The 24,601-nt window shown below is 42.2% G+C and overlaps 1 protein-coding gene across 2 annotated transcripts in view; it reads right to left on the bottom strand.

Moving 5' to 3' along the window:
- The window catches only part of ANP32B (acidic nuclear phosphoprotein 32 family member B), a 34,863-nt gene extending 10,563 nt beyond the window's left edge, over window positions 1–24,300 (bottom strand). Inside the window, exons 1-4 of one of the 2 annotated variants that reach the window (XR_011964360.1) lie at window positions 23,904–24,268; window positions 8,595–8,744; window positions 6,569–6,691; window positions 3,501–3,678 (exon numbers count right to left, since the gene is read on the bottom strand). Coding sequence is in view for 1 of the 2 variants with exons in the window: in XM_072596708.1 (XP_072452809.1) it covers window positions 3,501–3,678; window positions 6,569–6,691; window positions 8,595–8,744; window positions 23,904–23,951 (499 nt within the window). In the remaining variant the exon portion in view is untranslated. Of the gene's footprint in view, window positions 1–3,500; window positions 3,679–6,568; window positions 6,692–8,594; window positions 8,745–23,903 lie in introns of both variants that reach the window. The other variant, XM_072596708.1, reaches the window with a different exon arrangement.
- Window positions 24,301–24,601: the final 301 nt, after the last annotated feature.

Consider the following 24,601-nt stretch of genomic DNA (forward strand, 5'->3'; position numbering starts at 1 on the left):
GGAGGTTCAGAGGACACAGTGCTGGCCCTGGGGTCAGGAGGACCTGAATTCAATATAGGGCAAGTCACTGAACCTCAACTGCTCCAGAAAGTAAATGGGACTGCAAAAGAACACACATGGACACACACATGGACACACACACGGACACACACACGGACACACACACAGACACACACAGACACACAGACACACAGACACACACAGACACACACACACACACACACACACACACACACACACACACACACACACACACACACACACACACACACCCCTACCCACATTCTCAGCACCACATGGAATCTCTACAAAAATTGACAATACACTAGGGCTCAGATATGTGGCAAATACATGTGAAAGGGCAGAAATACAACAACAATCAACATAATTAATCGTGTTAAAACTAGGTAGCTTTGGACAGCTACATTATTATCTTAATAGATGCAGAATAGGTCATTGACAAAGTACAACACTTTTACAGAGGTACCTTTTTTAAAAAAAATCATCAAATGAATGTATCTAAAATCAGAAGTAAGCATTATATGCAATGGGGATACACTAGAATGTTTTAAAATACATATGAAAGTGAAACAATCATTGTACTCTGTCCACCATTATTTGATATGGTTCTGGAAATGCTGTTTGTCATATGAGATGGCTCTCTGGGAAAGGAAAGGGGAAACATATTTGGGGTAACTCTGATGATTTAAGAAATAGCAGGTATCAATAAAAACTCATTTAAAAATGCTTGTTGATTGAGGTTTAGCTTTATGACCACTGGACTCCTAGGTTTTCAAAGAGCTCCAACAAGGGATGCAGAAGCACATACCCTTCTTTTTCATACAGAAGTTTTCTTGTGACAAGGACATGATTTTCACGTATGACTTGAGAAACAAAGAGCATCTGCCTGAATGAAGTAGGTGCTCCAGGTTGTGGATGTATGGGACAGGAATTTGAGTGATTAAGGAGGAATGACTTTACCTAAATAACATCTTTAAAAACTCTTGCTGGGCAGGTAGCTCTGAGATTTTCTGGGTTAATTCACTAAGATTAAGAAATCCAAATGGAATTCTCCCAACATGAGTGAACAAACAAATCCTTACACATAGAATGGGCAAAAAAATCAGATTATGTCCCTACTCCAGAGAACGGTCATGGAGTCATGGAGGTAAAGCCAGGGAGGGCCAAATGTTTCAGGGGGAGTGTGGGTTCCAAATGAAACAATTCCTTGTGACTAGAGAGAAGGCTGTAGTAAAAATGGGATTTGGTCCGGAGATTGGGCAGTACACATTGGCCTCTTATAACTCAACAGGAATATGCCTGGTTCTTATGGAAATGTATCTCATGTCAATCAAACCAAGAGGGACTTCCTATGTACCAGGCGCTGTGCTAGACACTGGGATATGAAGACGAAACGGACAATTCCTATTTTCAACCTAGAGCTGCAGAAGCTCTGGAATGAAGGGCTGCCTGTGTAGGCACTTTCCCACTATCTCACAGTGAGGACAAGAGAGGATGAATAGATGGCAAAGATGGAAGTTTCCAGAAATCAACCCCATCGTCTCAGAGTCAGGGTGGGGAACTCCCCTGGGTTCAATGGCTAGCTGCAACATAAGTTTGCAGAACAATGCCTGAGTGTGCCGCTTCTCTGTCTTTGAGCAGCGCCTCCAGGATATCTCTACTTATGGTGGTTTGGGGTTGCTAGAAATGTCCTTGGTAGGCCTTCCACTTGCTTTTCAAGGGAAAAAAGTTATTAAATAGTTATTAAATAGTTCAACGAACTACAGAAGACCATGAAGCACTTGAAGTTAGTAGTCAGTCACATCTTTTGTGGCCAAGTGTAGATCCCTTTCAGAATGAAAATTCCTTGATTAAGTCTCGTTCCACAGTACGTTGTAGAATGGTACTTGAACATCAACAGCGCAGCATGGCACAGACACTAAATGGTTGCTTTGGCTACGTGACCCACATAGTCCGAGGAGAGAGTCAGAAAATGCAGTATAGGAAGCTTCTGGTTATAGGCTCAGGGAGAGGTTCAGAACGAAAGTTACTAAATTAAGACAACTACGTAACCTCCCTGGGCTCCAATCCAATGGCTTAGGCTAAAGCAGAAGGTCTGAGAAGTACGGAGCATGAAGGAGCAGGGATCGTGTTCCCGGGGAGACAGAAGGCACTAGCTTGTGGATGGCTGAGAGCCGAATTATCCCAAATTATCCCTATCTCTATAGCCAGAGCAGATCACAAGGTGTGACACAAGGACCTGGGTCAGAAGATCAACTACTCTAACGAAGGGCATGTTGAGGACAGAGGAAGGGGATGAATTCTAGTTCTAACAAGTCATGCTAACACAGAAGTACATTGTGATCTTCTGCATCACCTCCCTGGAGCCAGTTTCTCCCTCTTCTCTCCCATCTCAGACAGTTACCCGATTATTCTCCCTGCTCAAGCGCCTTCAGCGGATCCCTAGTAAATATTAAATAAAATCCAAATTCCTCACCTCTGTTCTCTCCACCCCTCCTCCAAGTTTGGTTTCTTTCTAAATCTTATCTTTTTAGTTCTTTGGAACTTTTTTTTCCCTTTTTCTTATCCTGTTCTTATCTTAGCAAGTTATCTTTTCTAGTTCTTTTATGTCCTGGGCTTTAGTCAAACAGGACCACTCAGTTCATGATAACTGCGTATTGTCATGGAAACCTTTCTTACAGAAGCTCGCTCAAGGGTGCCTCAGTATAGCGCTCCTCAGTCTATATGGGAATTCAACATATAGACATACATAATCATCTCTGGTGAGTATTAGAGTAGAAATGTGCTAGTGCCTGCAATACAGAACCCCAAACCATATGTGCTAGGTCCCCAGTCCTCAGGCCAAATTGTACGCACTCGGACCCCTCATTTCACAAACTCCATGGGCCTCGCTTTTCTCAGTTGTAAAATGAGGGTGCTGGATTTAATGACAGTCGATGTGGTTCCCTCCCAGTCCTAGATTTATGATCTAAAAGGTGACTTGGCTATAACTACAAAATGAACACTTCCAGTTATTTATAATATATGGTTTAGCTGAAGTAGGGTATTATAGAAAAATATAAGGTTTACATAAATAAAGCAATCTTAGAGGTCAGAGATTTCTTACTCCTTCTGTAGATGTACAAATGAATATATTTTTCTTTATTTTGGTAACTGAATCCAACTTCTTCAAATCTATTAACTATCTAAAATTACAGTTAAATATTAGCAGTCTAAGAGTTCTGGTATGCTCTAGAAAATAGAGTCCAGGATCTTGGGTCTCCAAATTCTTAAAACCCTGACTCCATAAAGAAAGCCCTAGACCACCTATGTTATACTTAGTTGACTCTGATGTCTTGATCTTGAAAGTCAAAGGATTAAGCTGTCCATGCTCCAAATATAATTAAGAATTTAATGAAGAATTTAAATGATCCCTTTTCAAAGGAACAAAATTCAGTACCTTAATATAATACCATGAGAATTCACATTTTCAAACTCACCTTCATCATCTACCCCGTCTACTTCGGCATCAGAGTCAGGGGCTTCTTTGTCATCTTGGTCATATCCATCAAGGTATGTTAATTGTGGAAGGAGTGTGAAGACACTTTCTCGGTAATCATTCAGTTTTGTCACCTCACAGTTAAACAGGTCCAGGTTTTTTAGATATTCCAGCTTTTTCTGAGGTAAGGGATCAAAAACAACCAGAAAAATTTAAAAGGGAAGCTTAAACAATTAAATTTTACTTCCTATAAATCAGTTAGGTGCTGCCAATTTTATTTTGTAGGTAGAATAAAGAAAAAATTATCCTTATGAAATATTTTACTGGCTCATCAATTTTCTTATTAGCCTTTTTTCTGATACGATAGGATATGGCATGTCCTAGGGACATATGACTTTAGCAGTCCAAAGAAATACAGAAATAGTAATATTAACTTCCATTAACGTTTAGATTTGTTCACATGGTTTCTCTTGCACTAAGCCTCATTTTATGGTGTGTGTTACGATGAATCAAATAATCAACCAACAGCTGTTTTTACTGGTGCTTACAATAATCCCAGCCCTATTCTGTCAAGGACATTCAAGACATGTATGAAATGACCTCTATATTCAAAAGACTTATGGTCTAGCTGAAGCGATGATGGAAATCAAGAAAATAGAATCCTGAAGAGTTTATGCAACAGAGAACAGGGAGTATCCCAACTCTTTTACTGCTATCAATGAACTGGAGACTGGAGGAAGGGGACATAAAAGTGTAGCCAGTACTAGAAATTATAGCTAAGAAAGCGGTATCATTCACAAGAAGCCAGGTCTCAGTGAGTAGCAGAAGATGGAAAGAGCAAGAAAGGATGACATTTAATATGAGTAGTTTGTTCACAATGGAGCAGGAGTTCCAGAGCACATGTTAGAATAGGCAGTCTGGAGGGGGACTGTGGGGAGGGGAATGAGGAATGTTAAGCATGTTAAAATGAACTCGATCGATAGAACTAAGGCAGCAACATTTTACCCATGATGACAGGCATGTGAAAACTGTAAAAGACATTGATCATCAAGGATACATAAGGCCAGAAAGGAAATGAGCCGTCACTCACTAACAAGAATGAGATAACAGATGATAAACACAGAGAGCATGCTGATATTTTCAAAGAAATGAAAAGAATAGGTTTCAAGTAGCCTGGGTGGACTGTATCCTCTGAACTATTTATGGGAAAACAAGGAGGCCCTAGGGAAGTTAAAATTTTTAAATCTAGATAAATGAAAGGGATATTCATATTGACAAAACAAGTAGGAATCTTTTTAAAAAAATCAACATTTAAATAATACTTCATTTATAACGTAGAACAGGAAATTATACATGAAATTGCTAATCTCAAAGCTTCCCACAGAGGGAACTGAACTTCCTTTTGTTCTCTTCTATGTATTTTAAAAGTTGTTTTCCTTCACACCGCCACTATTGTTATATGAACTGCTCTCTAGGTTCTGCTAGCTTCACTCTGCATCAATTCACACATGTCTTGCCTAGGTTTTCTAAAGGAATCCTTTTCATCGCTTTTTATGGTGCAATGATATTCCATTACATTCATATACTGTACTTCACTGCCACTCTCTAAAAGATGGGCACCCCCATTTTCCCAGTCTTTTGTTATAACAAAAAGAACTACTAAAATAGTTTTGAACAAATGGGCCTTTTTTCCTTTATCTTTGATCTTTTTAAGGTACAGGCACTACTGAGCCAAAAGGATATGGACAATTTAATGATCTGGGGGATACCACTGCAAATTGCTTTCCAAAACGTCTGGACTAACCCACAGCTTCACCACCAGCATGCTTGTCTTCCTGCAGCCCCTCCACCAATCATCATTTTCAGAGTTGCTTTAATTAGTTCTCTAAGGCATTTAAAAAATATACGGATTTCTTCCTTTGAGAACTAGCTGTTTGGATTCATTGACCACTTATCTACTGGGCAATGGCTATCACTCTGACATATTTGAATGAGCACTTTATGAACCTTAGATATTAGATTTTTAAAAGAGAAATTTGCTGCAAAGATTTTTTTTCCCTCCCCTAGTTAACTGTTTCCTTTCTAATTTTACTTGGACTCTTTGTGCAAAACCTTTTTAATTTGATGCAATCAAAATTGGTCATCTTATCTTCTTTTATATTCTCTATACACAAACTCATGTCTATGTATACGTTGTTATAAAAGGCATTTTCTTTCTTGCTACTGGGTTTTTTTTCCTTTGTGATATTTTTTATTTAAGTCATACATACATTTGGAATTTACCATGGTATATAGTCTGAGACACTGGTTTATACCTAATTTTTGCCAGACTGCTTTCAAGTTTTCCTAAGAGTTTTTGTCAACTAGTGAATCCTTACCATAGTATTTCTGGCCTTAGGATTTACTGAAAAAATAAAATATGGTGTTTATTTGCTTCAGTATATTATGTATTTAATCTTGATCAAATTTTCTATTTCTTTAGCTAGTACCAAATAGTTGAGATCTGATATGGCTAATACCTTTTTTTCATTATTTCCCTTGAGAATTCTAATCTTGTTTTCCCCAGACTAATCACACACACACACACACACACGCACACACGCACACACACACACACACACACACACACACACACAGTAGTTGTTTGTAATTGCAGTCATTTAGTTCCTGAACGTCTTGTTACTTGTGCTCAATATTTTATACATTCTGTAGTGATGTAGCAGACTGAAATAAATTCTGCCTATACTTTGGATTGTACCATGTAGTTAATCATAAAAAACTATTCCTTTCAAAATATGAAACCACAAACCTCTCAGCACAGTGTCAGGCTTAAGAAGAGCAAAGTCGGAAACCAATAATTAACTGACTGAAAAGAAATGAAAGAATTTTGAGCTTTAAAAATGGTCTAAGTACATGAAGTACTTACATTTTATAAATAAAAACTATAGTAGTATATTTCTTGATAATAAAATAAAATTACTAAAAGCTTTTCCAGTAGTAAAATGTTAGGCCTTACAAACTGAATTTGAACAGTAACCAATCCCTCTTTCCAAATGGTTTATTACTCACCAAAGGTTCCAAGGCACTGATATCTTTCAGTTTGTTTCCACTTAGGCTTAAATGTGTGAGATTTGGAAGTTTTTCTGCCAATACATCCAAGCCTCCAAAAATTCTATTGTCACTGAGTTCAAGCTGGAAAAGAAGGAGGGTAAGGGGCTATTAGTTCAAAGGAAATGTGGCCACTCTATTTATGTGTCAAAGAAGAAAGTTCCCAAATATCTGTTGAACTCAAATGAAGCTTTTTTCTACAGTTCCCACACATGTAGCTAAAGCTACGCCCTAAGCTTTGCCCTATAAATGGGAGGAGGAAAAAATGAGCACTATATTTTGTTATTATGTTGATAATAACCCACTTTAGAAATTTTTATAATACTCATAATTCTATGCAGTGATTTTATATTATTTATAATGTATATTGTAATATTTTTCTACTTCACATGGACTACTTTGATAGTGAAGCCTAGAGACATCTTTACAAAATAACATTTTTAAACATGAAATAAATTATGTAAGTTGAAAAAGAATTAAAATACATTGAAATATAGTTATCAAAACATACTTTTTTAAAAGTTTGTGGAACCCAAGTAGAATAGGATCATGTCTTATTTGTCTGGGTTCTGAGAGTTGAGGTGAACTGCCCACAACATGTGTCAGAAGCAGGCCTAGAATCCAGATCTTTCCCAACTCCAAGACCAGCCCTTGGCCCACCATCCACTATGCCAATGTTTCTCCAAGTACGGCCCAAGGAAACATGTGGATCCCCGAGACATTTTCAGGGGGTCCATAAGGTATAAAACTTCTTCTCATATTGATTTCTACCCAGGCCCCGTTCTCTATCCACTGCACCACCTAGCTGCTCTACTTGTTCTATCATGCTGACTCATTGTGATCCATTTGGGCTTTTCTTGGCAGAGATACTGGAGCGGTTTGTCATTTGCTTTTCCAGCTCATTTTACAGATAAGGAAACGGAGGTAAATTAGGCTTAAGTGACTTTCCCAGGGTCACACAGCTAGTAAGTGACTTGAAGTCAGGTATGAACTCTGTCTTAAGACTCCACACTCTATCTACCAGGCCACCTACTATGCCTGGCTAGAGACAGATGAAAGACATCAAATGTGAAGTGCACAGATAGAAAAAGGGCTATATATGATCTACAGGCCTTTATAAAAACCCAGGAAAGCACTTGTTGTAATATAGATTATTTCCCATTGCAGGGAATTTATTGTAGCCACATGAACAAAACCTTTTAACTATGGGCCATCTTCTAAAACACTAAAATTTAAAGATTTTCATATTGCTTTCTTTGCAATAAAAATTTACCTTTTTTACTTAAATCAACTTATAAGAATTAGAACAACTGCACCAGAATTCCTGAAGATTCTAAATGATTTTACTTACTGCTTATCTAGTAACAAAAAAAAAGTAATCCCAAACAATTATGTTTTCATTAACTAGAGATACTCTATAACTTTATAATGAAGTTGTGAGAAAAATAAACAATTATAGTTATTTAACCCTGTACTTTCCTTTAAAATAGTATGCTCTTGCGATGCCATAACTGGTAACACATTCTCCTCCCAGATTTTCTTCCCAGGTATTATTTACTTTTCAGATGGGAACCTATTTTATGTATTTTTAACATAAATTAAGCCTAGATGGAAATTTGGGGTAAAATGTAGCACTCAAAGCATTATCATCCGACTGTGTTCTTAGAGAGATAGTTTCAATTATCAACCCTGCAGAAAATGAAATGGGGAAAAAATTCCATATCAAATTAAATGACCTAAAAAGTAAAATATTGGCTAACTGTAGAAAAACTACCCTCAATATGAAAATATTAAAAGTTCAACTACTGGGCAAGTTGTTCGAATTGTCTGGTTCTATTTCCTCATCTCTAAAACAAGAAGGCAGATTTCTGACTAACATTTTGTCATGCTGTAACTGAAACATGATCTACTACACGCATACAGGATCATGTATATCCTCATCAGGAAATCCCTATCTTATTGTTAGAACAAAAGGATAAATGCTTACCTTTTTCAGCTTAGGTAGTTCAGGGAGATTTGAAACTGTAGACAACCCAACATTTATTAAGCTGAGGAACTCTAAATTCACAAATTCAGCAGTTAAACCCTCAATTTTCCCGTCATCTGTCCTACAATTGTCCAGGACAAGTTCTTTCACCTATGAAGGAGAAGAAAAAAAGTGATGTTAAAACAAACACAATCAGTTCCAGAACCCACTTTCTCCCAAAATGCCTTCCTAGGAATCTTTTCACAAAGAAATTGTTGTGTAAATGCAACATGATTTAATGTCTTTATAGTGACAATATCGGAAGGAGCCACAAGATGGAGGTGTTACTCTATAAGATATTTCAGCTACAACTAAAATGACACATTTTATACTTTTCAAAGAAGTAAATTTAGTTTTTGGTCAGTAAAAAAAGAGGAAAATGTTATCTCCTCCAAGCTTTTTAATTTTTTCTAAAGTCGTTTCTAGAAGTGACAATATTTTAGAGGGGAAAATGCCAGTATCCACCTTAACAAGGAAGATATTACTTCAGAGGGACTGGCCACACAGAGAGGTTTTGTTCCCCGCTTCAATACCAAGATCATGAAGTCCAAGCTTAAAACTGTAAATTTTGTGGCCAAAGAGGGGTTGTGCAATAATATCAATCCTATCTTCAGTCTCTTCAGGATTCTTTCATCTTCGATAAAGAGAACACATGGCTTAATTTCTACAGTCTTTTAAGTAATATAAAGGATTCATCACAACAGCAAGGCCAAAAGAGCTTAGAAACTGTTTAAGCTGTCAAGTAAATGATCATGTCAAGTCATTCATTTCTAAAACATTACCGAAGAAGACAGTGAAAGATCCTAAGAGCGATGTCTCACAGAGCAGCAGAAAGTGGAGGAATAAAATCCAATTATGCCCAATTATCTCAGCAGCATTAAACAAAGATTAAGCAGGAAGCAGAACAACAAACAGATGCAAAAAGGGACAGATCTGCTGGCATTTCCGTGGTGATGTGTTCTCATCATCAAAAACAGTAGTAATGGTTCCACTAACACCAGAAAGCGAAAACATAGAAAATACAAAGTTGGCAAGGACAGCTGAAGAGCTGTCTGCCCAAATACAACAGGACAGAGACATAATTTTCTTTCTTTTTCACATATCAACTTATTTTAGTTTTCAACATTTACTTCCACAAGATTCTGAGTTCCAAATTTTCTCCCCATCTCTCCCCTCCCCTCACCCCATGAGGGCATGTATTGATTCTTCTTCCCCTAATCTGTCCTCCCTTCTATCACCTTCCCCCTCTTATTCCCCGGTCTCCTTCTATTTTCCTGTAGAGTAAGCGAGATTTCTATACCCCATTGCCTGTATAACCTATTTCCCAATTGCATGTAACATTTTTTTTTAACATTAATTTTTAAAAATTGAGTTCCAAATTCTCTCCCTTGCTCCCTCCCCACCCACCCTCATGAAGAGGGCAAGCAATTTGATATAGGTTGTACACATGTAGTCATGTAAAACGCTTCCATAACAGTCATGTTGTGGAAGACTAACTACATTTCTCTCCATCCTATTCTGCCCTCACCCATTTATTCTATTCTCTCATTTGACTCTGTCCCTCCTTAAGTGTTTGGTTCTGATTACCCTCTCCCCTAACCTGCCCTCTTTCTCTTACCTCCCCTCTTTTATCCCCTTCACTCCTACTTTCCTGTAGGGTAACAAACAGATTTCTATACCCAAATGAGTGTGTATGTTATTCCCCCCTTAAGCCAAATCCAGTGAGAGTAAGGTTCACTCATTCCCTCTAACCTTTCCCCTGTAAAAGCATTTTCTTGCCTCTGTTATGTGAGATAATTGATCCCATTTACCTCTCCCTTCCTCCTCTCATTACATTCCTCTCACCCCTTAATCTTATTTTTTAGATATCATCCCTTCATAATCAACTTACCCTGTGCCCTCTGACTATATATCCATATCATCTATCAATCTATCTATCTATCTTCCCTCCAACTATCCTAATAATGAAAAAGGTCTCATGAGTTACAAATGTCATCTTTCCATGTAAGAATGCATACAGTTCAACTTTAATAAGTCCCTTATGATTTCTCTTTCCTGCTTACCTTTTCATGCTTCTCTTGAGTCTAGTATCAGAAAGTCAATTTTTCTATTTAGCTCTCATTTTTTTCTCAAGATTGCATTCCTCTATGTCATTGAATGTCAGTTTTCTCCCTCATTGATTATACTCAGTTTTGCTGTGAGTCTTGGTTTTAATCCCAGTTCCTTTGACCTCTGGAATATCATATTCCAAGCCCGCTAAATCCTGTCTTATCCTAATTGTGTTTCCACAATACTCAAATTCTTTGTGGATGCTTGCAATATTTTCTCTTTGACTCTGGAATGTGGCTATAATATTCCTAGGAATTTCCCCTTTGGAATCTCTTTCAGGAGGTGGTTGGTAGAGTCTTTCAATTTCTATTTTTCCCTCTGGTTCCAGAGTATCAGGGCAGTTTTCCTTGTTAATTTCTTGAGAGATGATGTCTAAGCTCTTCTTTTGATTATGGCTTTCAGGTGGACCAATAATTTTAAAATTCTCTTTCCTGGATCTATTTTCTAGGCTAGTTTTCCCAATGAGATGTTTCATATAGTCTTCTGTTTTTTCATTCTTTCGGTTTTGTTTTATAATTTCTTGATTTCTCATAAGAACCATTAGCTTCCATTTGCTCCATTCTAATTTTTAAAGAATTATTTTCTTCAGTGAGTTTTTGGACCTCCTTTTCCATTTGTTCAGTTCTGCTTTTAAAGGCCTTCTTCTCCTCATTTTTTTTTTTGCACCTCTTGTGCCACTTTGTCTAGTCTACCTTTTGTTTGTTTTTAGTTGCTATTGTTGTTTGGGGGAAGGCAGGGCAATTGGGGTTAAGTGACTTGCCAAGGTCACACAGCTAGTAAAGTGTCAAGTGTCTGAGGCTGAATTTGAATTCAAGTTCTCCTGACTTCAAGGCTGGTGCTCTACTCACTGCGCCACCTAGCTGCCCTTAGTCTATTTTTAAGGTGTTATTTTCTTCGGTATTTTTTTTGAATCTCCTTTGTCAAGCTGTTGACTTAGTTTTGCATGATTTTCTTATTACATCGTTCTCATTCTCTTCCCAATTTTTCCTCTATTTGCCTTACTTGATTTTCAAAATCTTTTCTGAGCTCTTCCATGGCCTGAGATCAATTCACATTTTTCTTGGAGGCTTTGGATGAGGAGCTTTGACTTTGTTGTCTTCTTCTGATTGTATGTTTTGATCTTCCTTGTCATCAAACTAAGATTCCACAGTCTTCAGTTTTTCCCTTTGTATGTTCAACTTCCTAGCCAATTACTTGACTTTTTAGCTCTTTGTGGGCGTACTGTCAAGCTTCAGAGGTTTTGTGCAATTGTTTTCAGAGATACTTCTGGGGAAGTTTTCAGTTCTTCTAAGGTATGATCTAAGGAGAGGTGTTTACTCCTCTCCTGGCCTGTGCTCTGGTCAGTAATAAACATACACACTCTCCTCTGCCCTGAAACTGTGAGTGAGGAGGGTTTCCTTTCTACTGCTGCCAAAAGCTCTGCTATGCCAGTGCTTGCCCCCATCCCAGGACTGCAACCCACATCCAAGTATAGGCAAAACAATAAAATCCTGCCCTGTAATCTCCTTCTGATCAATTGTTCAATCCCTTTACTGTCTGTGGGCTAAGAGCTCTGGAAGCAGCCAGTGCCATTGCTGCTGCCACCCTGGGACTGGCTGGTCTATACTTCTCTCTCACCCAGGTCTGATAGACCTTTCCTACTGACCTTCTAAGTTGTCTTTGGTGTTTGCAGGTTGAGAAGTCTGGAAATGGCCTCAGCCACCAGTGATTCAGTTCCCTGAGGCCTGCTCCTTTCCCATCAAACCATCCAGGTTGTCTTGAGCTGGAAATTTGTTTCACTCTGTCTTTTTGTGGGTTTTGCTGCTCTACAATTTGTTTTAGAGTCATTTTTTTTTTTTTACAGATATTTGGAGGTGTTTGGTTTGCTCAAGCAAGTTCCTGCTTTTACTCCACTACTTTGGCTCCATCCCTCTGGGATTGTAATCCAAAGACATAATTTTCAAAGCACTGAGTGAACAATTTTCAAAATATCTCAAAGAGGGAATGATATCAACAAAAGAGAAAAAGTGATGTTATTAAAATAAGACGAAAGACTTAGATGACTTCAACATTTCTGTATCTATATACCGACTTCTCATTTCCACAAACTCTTCACCAGAGTGATGTACATATTAATTGAATCTATACTTAACAAAAATGCAAGAAGAGATGAGTCAGGCTTTTGTAGATTTTCTGCTGCAAGGCATAGCTTCTCAATTAAAGGACCGCCTAAAAGGTGCTGATTACAAGATCTCATTGTACTTATTTATTACCAAAAAAGTGTTTAACTTGATCGAACAAAAGAGAATCTTAAAGACTCTCTTCCAATAAGGTATTTCTCATATATACATGTGTCACAATCATATAAAATTTCCTGATAGATGTGATGCCATGGTGTTAAACGTGTCAGATACCAGAACACCATAGAGCCTCCTCAATGAGATTCACAGTCACTCAAAAAGAAACCTAACAATCTGTGAAGGAAAAATCAAACAGATACAGAATGTATTTTGTTATGGGTTATGATGGGCTGTCAATTGAGAATACCACAGATTAGACAGAGAGGTAGCTAGATACTGCACATGGCTAATGAGATAGGCCCACAATAAAGGAGCAGAAATTGCATTTAGGAAATTGTACAGAGGTTTCAACAATCCCAAGTGGCTCCCTGATACAAAAATCCATCTAATACCAATACTCTTCAAGGCCGTGAATCATGGACTATCACAGTCTCTGAAAAATCAAATCCTAATCTCAAATTGTTAGCTATGTGACCCTATTATCGCAGCCTCCCATCTCCTCATCTCCCAAACAGGGATAATACCTATTCTGTCTACCTCAAGGATTTATTAAGATTAAATGTGTGGCAGTACTTCTTAGGCTATAGGTTACAAGTTTAAGTTACTTATTACAATGAATAGTTTAAGTCCTACCTGAATGGCTCCTTGAAGTAAAGGATTTTCAAGATACCTATGATTTAATGAACAATGTAAACCAAATAAGTAAGCTATCACAATCCAACACACAGCCTGTAATAACTTGGGTCATGACTACAGATTTCAATAAATTTGGAGACTTTGACATGCTATATTAGTCAAAAGATTTCACTAGTCAATTTATTTCATTTTCAGATAGCTCTATTAAAAAGTCCTACTTTTCAGAAGTTCTACTTTAGTAGAAGAGCTGAGATCTGTTGCCCTGTTAACATACCTACTGGTCCTTATTCTCTTTATTCTCCTCTCTATGGCTACAAAGAATTATGGGAACAGTTATGTCTCTTCCAGATGTCAATCTTACAAATATTAAAAGAGTTAGCACAGCTAGTAAGCCAGGCTGCAAGGCTATAGTTGTGGCTAATAACATGCATAGTCTGTCTTTCATGTTGGTACTGCTAGCAGCCGGAACATAAAATAGGGGGAAGGAGAGGTTCACTTCTGGTTTTGAGACTAGCCTTCACAATACTGTTTATGTAAAATCCTATGGTGCTAAATGAAGAACAAAGGGACAGATGGAGCTGTGCTCTAACAAATAAATGTTGCTAAGAGGTTCGGCATATTCAAGGTTGCCTTTCCCTGTGTATCTATCTGCTCTCTCTGTGTTACATGTGCTCTCCCAGCGGTTTCAGGGGTGCTGGGACATGCTGTTATATTGACTGAGGTTTGAAACACACATGGCACTAAAAAATTTCTGAAGTGATGAATGAATCTGTATCCCAGATTATCCACTGAGATCCAACTCTCTTCCCTAAGGTCACCTGAAGTCAGGGGATCCTTGATATAAAGACCACTTGATAGCCTACATTTCTGTGGCTCAGGTACATTATATCCCTGACCCTTACTCAGTCTTCATTTGAGAAGCCTTAGGTTTTTTTTCCTCACAGAACTGCTAAGAACTGATAAGCCATCTCACTCAATCCTGTACATGTGCTGTTGATTTTTTTGAAGATGCAACACAACATGGCAGAAAGAGCTCTAGAGTCAGAGGACCTGCCTCTGGAGAAGTCACTTAGCCCTGACTCTGGGTCTCAGTTTCCTTAAAATAAGGAGGTCAGACTAGCTTGCCTCTGAAGTTTCTTCTAGATCTATTAATCTGCTAGACTTTTTACTTATCCCTCCTGAATTTAATATCTTGTTAGATTTTCCACATTATTCTAGCCTGTTAAAAGCATCTGGGATTCTGTTTCTATGTAATATTCCTAATTATTCCCAACAGCTTTCTGTAATTTAAACTTCAATATGTATAACATCTTGTATTTCAACTGAGTCATTGATAGAAATGTTAGACAATAAGGACCCAAGACAGATCTTTGTGTTACACCACTAAAAACCTCATAATAGGATCCCAAAGTCATAAATGCTTTGGGGCTGCCTCCTTTCCACCTAACTATTCTTGCATTTAGCATGCATTTTACCCTAATTCATAAAGTCCCCTGATGTCAGGTAACTATTACTGAAAATAGGTATCTAAACTTCAGTAAAGCTTTCAATGCTCTTTCATATGTATGTATATATGTATATTATTTATAGCACGTGTTAGATTTTATGTATATTTGTATAGACTAGTTCTTTCTCATTCCCTCCTATCCCTGCCCGTGATTTTCTGGGAGAACTGAGTCTATGTCTTCCTGACAGCTAGGTCAGTTCTTTATCTACTACCCCACACTGCCTCACCACATATACCACTATCAAAAAAGATTAAATGAGGTTTGCGTTGCTTTACATGATAAACAGCCTTGCTATCTGGTTATAGACAGGTGTTTCCTGTAAGATTCAAGGGCAGGTACTGCCTGTATACCCCAAGTATGATCAAAGAAAAATCACAAGCAACATGGTTTATTACTAACAGCTGATCGCCTGTCTTCATGACAACATCTGTCCAACTTATTGGAATCTTGTATTATTGCAGGTTTCTTAATTTCCAACTCAGTCATCTCTACTTGCTCCAGTCCTCCCTAAGTGAATTTGAAGGTATTTATTACAAAATATTAACATAATTAGTCATTTGGTCTTGTCTTATCCCCCCCCACACATTATAAATGGCAAAACTGCTTTCATTCCTAAGTCAACAAATCACTTGAAAGTTAGCTAGATAATTCTGTACCTGAACTCTCTCCCGAATGCACAAAATACATGTTTGGGAGAAGGCAATGAAAGAAAATGACTTTTTTTTTGTCAGGGGAAGTTATAAAAGCTGAAGTCATGTAGCAAAGTCATGTAAGTCCAAAATGGTACACACTCTCCGTTACAGATACTGGAAAGGTAATCAGAATCAGCAGAGAGTGGTAGACTGCTAGAAAAGTTTTTAAGATGACTAATGCCCAAAGGCTGAACAGCCAAGGTACAGCAAGTAAAGTGCAGGTCAAAATGACAAGTTTTCATACTGAGTGCTATACCAAGTATAGCCTAAAGTTAGAAATACAGACTAAGACTAGAAAGTCCAGGACCCTAAAACAAAAAGCAATCAATGTACTTATGCCAGGATTAAATTACATAGTCACTTGGCAACATCTGAAGATTTTTTTTTAAGAAAGATTTCTATTTATATTCACGTGTGTTTAAATTTTATTCTATTGTTTTTCTTAAAATTGTTAAGCAAAGGTAGACATCAGATATTATTGAGTTTATTTAATAAAATTTTACTTTAAATCTACTGGTGTAGAAACAGTAACTCTTCAAGTGTTAAGTATTCATTTAAAATTTTTCAGTTATCTATGCTGGGGGAAAAAAAATCTAACCACAAGTTTTGCACACCGAAAGAGAAAAGACTACTTTTCACCACAAGGCAGGTATGTGTAGGTGGGGGGAAGCAGCAAAGTAGAAGATACAGAATAAAACATGAGAATTAGCTTCTTTGGGGGCTTTAAAGTTCTTGATAGATTCAACTTTTGACAACCAGGAAGATGAAAGTGGTCCTTTGTCTATGTAACACACATTAATATTACCACAGTTATTCTCTGGAGCTAATGAAGGAAAGAAGAGGAAGAGTCTGAGGAAGGTACTAAAATCAGTGAAGGGCCCCACTGCTGTTTCCTTTTTTGCTTAAAGACATTACAAAGGACTTCCTGTTTCAGAGAAGTTTGGCTAGAGCACTGGGGCACAGATGAGCGTAGAGTCACAAGGCCAAACACGGATCAACACAAAGAGAGAATGGTCACATAAACACAGACCCAAGCAGACATCCACACTCAGTCACAAAGACACAAGTACAGCCACACAGACAGACATCCTCATCCTTGCAGTGACAAAGACACACAGAAACATACTTAGTGGCAAAAAGACAAACATGACACAGCTCCTTGCTTTGTGTGTATGTACATATACACATTTCAGTACAAATACAGTTCCTCCAAAGTCTGTAATGGTTCCTTGGCATCTCTCCAGGTTCTCAGGTCTTCTATACAGTCTCTACACTGGTATTAGAAAGAATTTTCTGATGCATGGATCTAAGCAAATCACTTCCCTGTTCTAAAACCTTTAATGGCTTCTCAGTACATCCTGCACAATGTCTGAACTCCTGAGTCTGGCATTCAAAGCCCTCTGAAATTTTGCTTCAGTATACAGTATGCTTTTCCAGACTATTTCACCTATTTTCTTCACAGTTTACGCTTCAGACAAATTCAGTGAAGTATATGCTAGTCATTTCTCTTAAGAAACTGAACAAGCCAAGATGTCCCATCCCATGACCTCTCTAGTTTACTATAGTTGTTGGGGTGTGTAGGGTGTTCCGGGAGGACTCTGCACCTCCAGTGTGAGGGCTGCCAAGACCTTTTTAGGGCTGCTCGTCCACCTTCGGTGTCCACCTTCACCTAAAAAGGTGTAGCATGCGCAGCACCCATACCCCTGTAAAATTGTCTCAGCAGACATGCTAAACCAGGTTGAGGGGAACCACCAGGTCTCAAACCAGTTGTGAGTTAGGGGGGTGTCTGCCACAAGCACATGAAGATTTCCCTCACTGCAACGGGGAGATGAGAGTATTTTGTTTGTTCCAATAGCCATGGAGGCGGCTAAAGCAGATGCTGTGGAATGCTTAGAGTCTGGCCAGATACTGAAGATGCCAAGGTCATCCATTGCATCCCAGGCCACTGCCAGTGGTGTTGACTTGTGTCCTTCCACAGGACTTTGATGCCTGAGGAAGAGAAAGGCTGATGACATTGCTCAACCCTGCCTCATTTAAATCCAATTCAAGACACATCTGTGATTTCCTCAGTCCTCTTTGAAAAACAAAGGATGAAGAACACTGTCTGCTAGTATTAAAGAGTGTGAACAAGAGCTGGGCAGGATGAGAAAGCACAGAAGAACTGAGGGGAAGTGAGGCGGCAGCCCAGTGGGTCCCAGACAGTTATTCGCTCATGGCCCTGGGCAAGCAGATGATTTAACTTGTCTGCCTCAGTTTTCTTGTCTATAAAATGAGGGTAACAGCAGCATCTCCTTCCCAGGATTATTGTGAGGATAAAATGAGATATTAACATCTGTAGAGTGTTCTACAAGCCTTAGTGTTCTCTATAAATGCGAGCTATTCTTAATGCGCATTGATATTGATGAAACCCAACGCGATCAAGGATTCACTAAAGTATCAAACTAGGATCAGAGACAAAAAAGAAAAGACACAAGCAAGAGATAAGTGTCACAGATGGTTCATGTACCAAGAAAGTGACACTACAGCATCACATGAAAATGTACAGTCTCATTAGCAATTTTTAGAAGTGCTAATTAAAGCAACTTCACAGTTATATTTACACACATGCTCCTATCAGACCAGCTAAAACAAAAGCAATAAAACACAATCTCAAGAGTCCTAGGGAAAAATGGGCAGATTGTCCAGGGAGCACTTCAATTGTTTAACCTTTCTGGAGAATAATTTGGTAATATGTAGTAAAGGTTTTTCATACCCAATCCAAGGTAGGAGAGGCGTGGTTACGTACTAATTTGTCTGAAAAGATCGAGGGTATCGGTGGACTGCGGTACAACCCCAATGGATCAGCAGACCAAAAAGCTAATGTGATCTTGAGTCGCATCACTCCCAGGAAAAGGGGGGTGATGGTTCTTTTGCAGCCTGGTAGGCCTGTAGGTGGAACATTCAGGATTGGGCACCCACCACGGTTTCAGGGGGGTACTGATCATCTGGCTAGCTTATAGGAGAGCCAGACAAAGACGGTGAGGGCTCCTGAGTTCATGTCACATAATAACAATAGCTGACATTTTACATATAGCAACATAAACCTAGCTACATATACACATGTGGATTACGCACATCTATACATGTGTGCCTGCATTTATTTATTTATTACATGTATCATCTCACTTAATCCTTACTTGCTATCATTTTACTGATGAGGAAACTGAGGCTGACAAGGTTAAGTTGTGCAGGGTCACACAGCCAGCAAATTAACAGGCAGCATTTAAACTCAGGGCATGAGGAGCCATTGAAAGAACTAGACATGCTTCACTTAGAGAAAAGAAAACTAATGTCATCTGGTTTTCAAGTGTTTGAAGGGCCACTGTGGAAAAAACAGGATTCTGTATCATTTGGTTTCAAAGACCAAAAGCAAGAGTAACGAGTGGAAGGAACACATTTGGGCTGGATGCCATCAGAGTTTCTAACAAGGAAGCCTGTCCAGAGGTAAAATAGGAGATGATGGGTCCCCTCTAGCCAGTCACCAGTGGAGTATGCTGCTATCCTTTTGGAGTTGAATTAGATGACTGCTGAAGTCCCTCACAACTCTAAAAATCTTGTGATTCTAAGTAATTCCATTTTGGAGATAATGTATCCTAAGGAGGTAATCCTAAAGGAGAAGTAAAGCAGTTTATACAATGATGTTTATAAAAATGAAACTGGAAACAACATAGATGCTTATTACCTGCTTTAACCTTTTGTGAATCACTTAACTTCCCTGGGTCTTAGCTTCCTCATCGGTAAAATGAGAGAGTTACTGTACTACATGGTCTGAGGAGGTCCCTTCTATCTCTAGACTGATGAGCCTATGATGTCATACGACGTAACATAAAGCCATTAAAAATGACAAATACGTAGGCTCTGTCAATAATTGAAATATTTACATGAAATGTTATATGAAAAAAAGTACTAAGTACCAAGTAACATAAAGGTGACTTGAAAAAAAAAAAACCCAAACCACAAACCAACCTTAAATATTCAGAGAAATTTTATTCCCAATATCACAAATTACTTAGTGAGAAGTATGGCTTTTTTTTTTTTTTGGTTTGTTTGCTTGTTTTTGCTATCAAAAAGCATTTTATAACTCAGAACAATAATTTAGCATTGGAAGGAATCTTAGTCATCCAACACTACCTTCGTGTTTTATACACAAAGAAAGGGAGCATCACAGAGGTTATCTGAGTCTCCCAAGGTCTTACTGAAGGGGCAGGCAGGTCTTCTCATGCCAAATGTAGTGCATTTTCCACTACGAAGAACAGATCTGGTATTTCAGCAAGCTTGTTTCACTTCATTGCCTTTACATTTTAAAATTCCATTTTATTTATGATATCCTAACTTTATTAGAGTAGCAGCGTGGTGTACTGGAAAGAACTGCTGGATTTGTAGTCAGTGAGTAAGAGGTTAAGATCTAGGCCCTGTCATTCATGAGGTATGTAACATTGGGAATGGGAAAAAGAAGGAAACAAGTATTACTCTAGGGCTTAGTAAGTGCTCAGCACTGTATGAAGCAATTAAAAAATATATATTATCCCACTGATCATCATAACAATCCTTCAAGGTAGGGGCTATCACCGTCCCCCATTTGACAGTTTAGAGAAAGGAAGCAAGCGGAAGTTAAGCACCTTACCCAGAGTCACACAACTGTAATGTGTCTGAGGCCAAATCTGAACTCAGGGATTTGTTAGTCTGATCACCACCATGACAAAGGACCAAAATCCTGACAGATGACAGACTCAAAATGCAAAATGAAAAATGGATTTTTGGGCAGAGTCAATGGGAGAATTTGCTTTACATATCTACTGATGTCTGTCGAGACTGTTTCTTCTTTTTCATTTAGTGATGAGAGGACAAAAAATTCTTATTAAAAATAAAATAAAATTTAAATGAAAAAATATACCTAAACTGCTTTAGGAAGGCTATCTCCTAACCAGGCTAAAGATCATACTTCTTGAACAAAACCTTCCCAATAATTTAATTATTTTATCAGTCCCAAAGGTAAAGAAAAAGACTTTACACCATCAGCTAATATGTATCTAATTGTACAGGCATGTATGATACAATGTAGGCACTTAATTGTAAGGATACACAGCATCCCAAAGTTATCCTAGGTGATCATGTTCTCTCCATGCTTCTTTGGATAAAGAGAATCTTTTAGTTAAGGCCTACTCTACTAGGACAGTATTTGGCTCAGCTGGACACGGAGTATCTGCCTGAATTCAATAAATTCAATTCCATCAAGATATATTAGGTGTGTGCCATGGGCAAGTCAATGGGGGAGGCCCTCCTGCGGAATCAGAGAGGGAACCGGAGGCCTTGCCTTCCAGGAGCTTCCATTTTGTTGTGGTATATAACCTGGACACCAGGAGATACAAAGTATCTAAAGAATAACAGAAAATAATTAACAGAAAGAACCGAGGCACCAGGAAAGGCCTCATGTGGGAGATGGCTCAGCGCTGTGAAAGCGGAGGCAATTCCAAGTTACTCAGGTAATTGTCCTCATTTTCTACTGTATTGATGGTCATGATACAACTACTTTATTCATCTACAAGTTTTCCTCCCGAGGCTGAAGCGCACAGGTAAGATCTGGAGCTGAAGGAGACTGCCGAAGTCGCCCAGTCCAGTCCCTCCTTTTATCGATGAGGAGGCTAAGGCCTCCAGAGGTAGGCTTGCCAACATCAAGATCGACTGTGGTTCGGCAGCTTCCTGGTCATGCCCACTCCTTGTGGCCTGATCCAGGGTCTTCTGGGCAGAGACACTGGAGGGGTTGGCCACTTCCTTCTGCAGCTCATCTTACAGATGAGGAAACTGAGGCAGGCAGGGTGCAGTGACCCGCCCACGGGGTCATGGAGCTGGCAAACGTCTCAGGGAGGATCTGCACTCAGGTCTTCCAGATGCCACACCACCCACCACAAGGTGCCCGGCCGACAACACCCCGAAGACTTCGCCTGGTACGTCTGTGCTCGGCCACGCCCCCGTGTCCTGTCACGACGTCAGCACCGCCGGTCTCCTCGGCACCCCCATTCCCTTTTCTCCACCTAAGCCCCCACTCTGAGGGGGGCACGGACCCCACCAGGCCGCCGGAGGCCCCCAGGGCCTGACTCGGAGGCAGAGCGGAACTTCAAAGGGTCACTTTCGTGAGGATGGCGGTGTAGACATGGCGGTGAAACTCTGTAATGTCTAACTGAAAAACTCGTGACTGACTTCCTTTGGGACCCTGAGCACTTTGATGGTTTAGACCCTGCTCTGAGGGGTCCGTGACACACACACACACACACGCACACGCGTGATGAGACTGATGCACGCACGTGTCTACCATCAGTAAAGGACTGAGCCCTTACTGCGCGAGGCGGTGAGGACTGAGGAGGGGCAGGGTTTGGGAGGACACCAGGAGGCGGACACGAGGAGGGAGCCCACGAACACGCCCCGAGTGGGGAGTAGCCAACTTTAACGCTCCGCCCAGGCGCCGTCCATGACCAGAAACGCCAAGCACTCCTCCAGGAGGGCGGGCAAATGGAACAACAATCACTCGTTAAAAACACCTCTTTCTGGACTCGCTCAAGCCCCGCTCACGGGCCTTTGGCCCAAGATCACGCTTCGTCCACCCTGTGCACCGCGCCTCCAAAGGCCAGAACCTGGACCTGACACCTCCGGAGCTTTGCCCCGCCCCCACCCAGAAGCGCCCCAGAATTCTCAAGGCGCTCCGGCCAAGTCGCCACACCTAAAAGGGGGTTCTGCCCAAGGGCCGGGACCGAGCCAGGGGGCGGGGGACGGCGCGGCAGGAGCGCGGGGGAAACACACCCCCTCACCCCTCTCCGAGAAGGCAGCACCGGGGCCACGTGGCCCTCCCCCTCCCCCCCCCCGCGCGGAGCCCCCAGCCCCGCCGGCCCTCCACCCAGGAAAACTCGTGGAGCCGACACGGCCCCTTTAAGAAATGAGGGGGGGGCGGGGAGGCCAAGGCCGAGGGTCCCGCCGTCTGCCGCCTCCGAGGAGGCTGGGCCGCGCGGGCCGTCCGCAGGGCGGGGTGGGGGGGCGCGCGGAGCCGCGAGGACGCGCGGGCGGCGGCTGGCTGCCCGGCGGAGTCGTCTCCGCGGAGGGAGACGGGATACGAACAACATGGCGACGTCGCGCTATGGCGCACCTACAACCGAGAAAGCCCCGGCCGCCACCCGCGCGGAGGGGGAATCGAGCCCCCGGGGGAGGGAGCAGGGGCCCGCCGCTCGGGAGAAGCCTCCCCTCCCCCTCCGCGTCCCGCCAGCTTCCTCCCCAACCCCCTCGTTCAACGGAGGAGAGACGGAGAAAGAAGCGGGGGGAGGGGAAAAGAGAAAAGTTTTATTTTTAGCCTACAAAAATGGCGGGAACCGAGGCCCCTTTTTAAAAACTTGGCCCCGAGAGGCGGCCCTCGCGCGCCTCCCCTCCCCCCGGGCCGCGCCCTCCTCCCGGCGCCCCCCCGCCGGGATGGAGGAGGGCCTTCCCCTCCCCACCTCCCTCCCTCGGCACTTGGGGTTCGGTCCCCGCCGCCTCCGAGGTAGTTCACGGGGTGTGTGACGGTGGGGGCGGGGGAGTCACCTTCGCGCTCCCGCCCAGCCCCCAAACCTGCCCCAGCGCCCCCCGTACAACGCAGCTCGCCCCTTCCAGGGCCTCCCCCTCCTCCCCCTCCCCGCAAGAAGCCCCGGGGCGAGCCCGGGCTCTCCGCCCCCCGCATCCCGGAGAGAGCCGGTCAACATGGCTCCCGGCGTTACACAATCTCCCCCTGCCCGGCGCGGGCCGCCCACCTGCACCCCCGCCAGCCCGGCCGGGAAGGGCCCGCGAGGCGCGAGGGGAAAAGTTTGTTCCCCAGCCTCCCCCTCCCGCTCCCCCGAGGGCTTGGGCTCCGGGCGGCGCCCCAAGAGTTCAGCCTTCTCGGGTCCCCAGCTCGAGCGGACCGCCGGGGGGTGCCCCGCTCCGGCCGGGCTCCGGGGCGCCGCCCCCCAGGGGGTCCCCATCTCCTGCAGGGCCGGGGGCTCCGCTTACATGCGACGGGGTCTGGTTCCTCAGCTCCAGGTGGATCCTCCTCTTCATGTCTCCGTTCGTTGGCCCCCCCCCTCTTCAAACTAACTTTCCGGGGGCAGCAGAGGGGAGAGGAGGGGCTGGGCGCTCGGGAGGACGAACTGTCCGAAGGCGCGTCCTTGAGGGCGGCCGGAGCGCTTCTCCTCCCCGAGGAAGGCGCGAGCGGAGCCCGAAGCCCGACTTACTCACAAGAGCGAAGCGAAACCATGGAGGGAAAGCGGCCTGGAGAGCGGCTGGGCTGGCCTCGCTACCGCCGCCCCCGGCCGAGCGCGGCACGGCGCTTAAACAGGCGACGCGGCGGCGCAGGGGCGCAGGGGCGGGCGCGGAGCGGGGCAGGCCCGGCGCGCACCGGGACCAGGCCGCCGGGACGGGAGGGGGAGGAGCGTTACCCCCGCTCCGCGCCGGGCCTGGGGGATGAGGGGAGGGCGGACGGGCGGACGGAGCGGGACGGCGCGCGGCGTGTCACCGCGAGCACAGCTGCCTGCTTGTGGAAGTGCGCGTGGGTCAGCTCTTGGAGGAAGAGTCGGGCTTCCGAGGGATTCTCCAGTGGCGCCCTCCCGGGAAAGGTGATGGGTGATGCCCCCACGTCGGGCACCGCCGGCCGTGTGGCACGGGGCAGAGCTGGGAATGTGCCCGAAGGAGGGCCGCTCGCCTCCTGCCTG

The sequence above is a fragment of the Notamacropus eugenii genome, chromosome 3 (genome assembly GCF_028372415.1).
Source record: "Notamacropus eugenii isolate mMacEug1 chromosome 3, mMacEug1.pri_v2, whole genome shotgun sequence".
Taxonomy (NCBI): domain Eukaryota; kingdom Metazoa; phylum Chordata; class Mammalia; order Diprotodontia; family Macropodidae; genus Notamacropus; species Notamacropus eugenii.